The 1,338-nt window shown below is 56.7% G+C and overlaps 1 protein-coding gene across 1 annotated transcript in view; it reads left to right on the top strand.

The window, feature by feature from the left end:
• The first annotated feature begins 70 nt into the window (after positions 1–70).
• The window catches only part of GAD1 (glutamate decarboxylase 1), a 21,466-nt gene continuing 20,198 nt past the window's right edge, over positions 71–1,338 (top strand). Inside the window, exon 1 of the mRNA XM_010169625.2 lies at positions 71–323. Within this exon, the coding sequence (XP_010167927.2) occupies positions 116–323 (208 nt within the window). The 5' untranslated portion in view covers positions 71–115. The remainder of the gene's footprint in view (positions 324–1,338) is intronic.

The following is a 1,338-nucleotide window of genomic DNA, read 5'->3' on the forward strand; positions in this document are numbered from 1 at the left end:
CCTGCGGGAGCTGCGGGTGGCTGGGGCTGGTTCCGGCCCTCGCTCCCAAAGCAGGCGCTGACAGCTGGTTTACCCCTCAGATTTGCTGCCCGCTAAGAATGGGGAGGAGCAGACCATGCAGTTCCTACTGGAGGTCGTGGACATCCTCCTCAACTACGTGAGGAAGACGTTTGACAGGTCCACCAAAGTGCTGGACTTCCACCACCCGCACCAGCTTCTGGAGGGCATGGAGGGCTTCAACCTGGAGCTGTCGGACAACCCCGAGTCCCTGGAGCAGATCCTGGTGGACTGCCGGGACACGCTGAAGTATGGAGTGAGGACAGGTAGGTTCTCGCACACTACTCTGACGAGTCCCTCCTGGGGCTTTTCTCTGGCCCACGGTGAAAGGAACAGGCTTGAGCCCACAGAGGTAAGCCCACACCCTCTCCACGCCCTCGCCTCGGTCTCCCGGGAGGCTCAGCTCCAGGGCTGTCTGTGGGCCCTGGAAATGTCTTTGCTCAGAAGCTTCAGTTATTGATGCTCCATCTGTCCCCGTCGGGCAGGGCTCGATGCTGTTTGCAGTGCCCAGAAACAAGTTTTTAAGACATAATCTCTTTCACTTGATGAAATGCGAGCTCTCTGTATCTCCGGGGAGCAATATCATTAGGTAAATGAGGGCATAAATGACACAGAATTTGCAGTTTTTCTTCTTTATGTTCACCAGACGTTTAATGAAAAAGAGGTTGAAATCCTAGGAACCGTCAATAAAGGAACACTGTGGATTTCAGCCCGTTACCCAGGAGCCTCGCCTGGCCAGGTCCTTCTGAACCAGATAGAAACGCCCGTTTATAATCACTTCTTTTACTGGGTGAGCTGTAGCCAGCCAAGCTCTAGAGCCAAGTCTGTGCTCTTTCAGGCTCTTTGGCCTGAGATGTTTTACAACTGTATCAGCAGAAAGCTCGGCTGGCAGCCAGCCCTGGCTGCTGTACGTACCCGAGCAGGTCAGGAACCGGAGCGATAAGGGCGGAGAGGCCGTGTCTCCCTTCCTGAGTCCTGCTCCGGCGTTTCAGGGCTGCTGAGCTCTGCCCAGCGAACAGCCCTCGGCGGCTCGGCACTGCTCGGCTCGGCAAGGCGGGCGCTGCTGCCGTGGCGGGCGGCGGGAGCTGGTAGAGGGCGGGTTTTGTCGGACGGTCCCTGGCTGGGCGGCTGCGAGCAATGGCTCCCGAAGGACGGGGCACTGCTCTCTGCAATGTGCAGTTATGCAGCTCTGAATAACCCAACGCCGTGCATTCAAGGAACAAAATCTTGACAACAAATGTGGCGGTTAGCTTCCTGTCTTTTCCCATTTACGTGCAGGTT

This window comes from Antrostomus carolinensis, unplaced genomic scaffold, assembly GCF_000700745.2.
Source record: "Antrostomus carolinensis isolate BGI_N321 unplaced genomic scaffold, ASM70074v2 scaffold43706, whole genome shotgun sequence".
Lineage (NCBI taxonomy): Eukaryota > Metazoa > Chordata > Aves > Caprimulgiformes > Caprimulgidae > Antrostomus > Antrostomus carolinensis.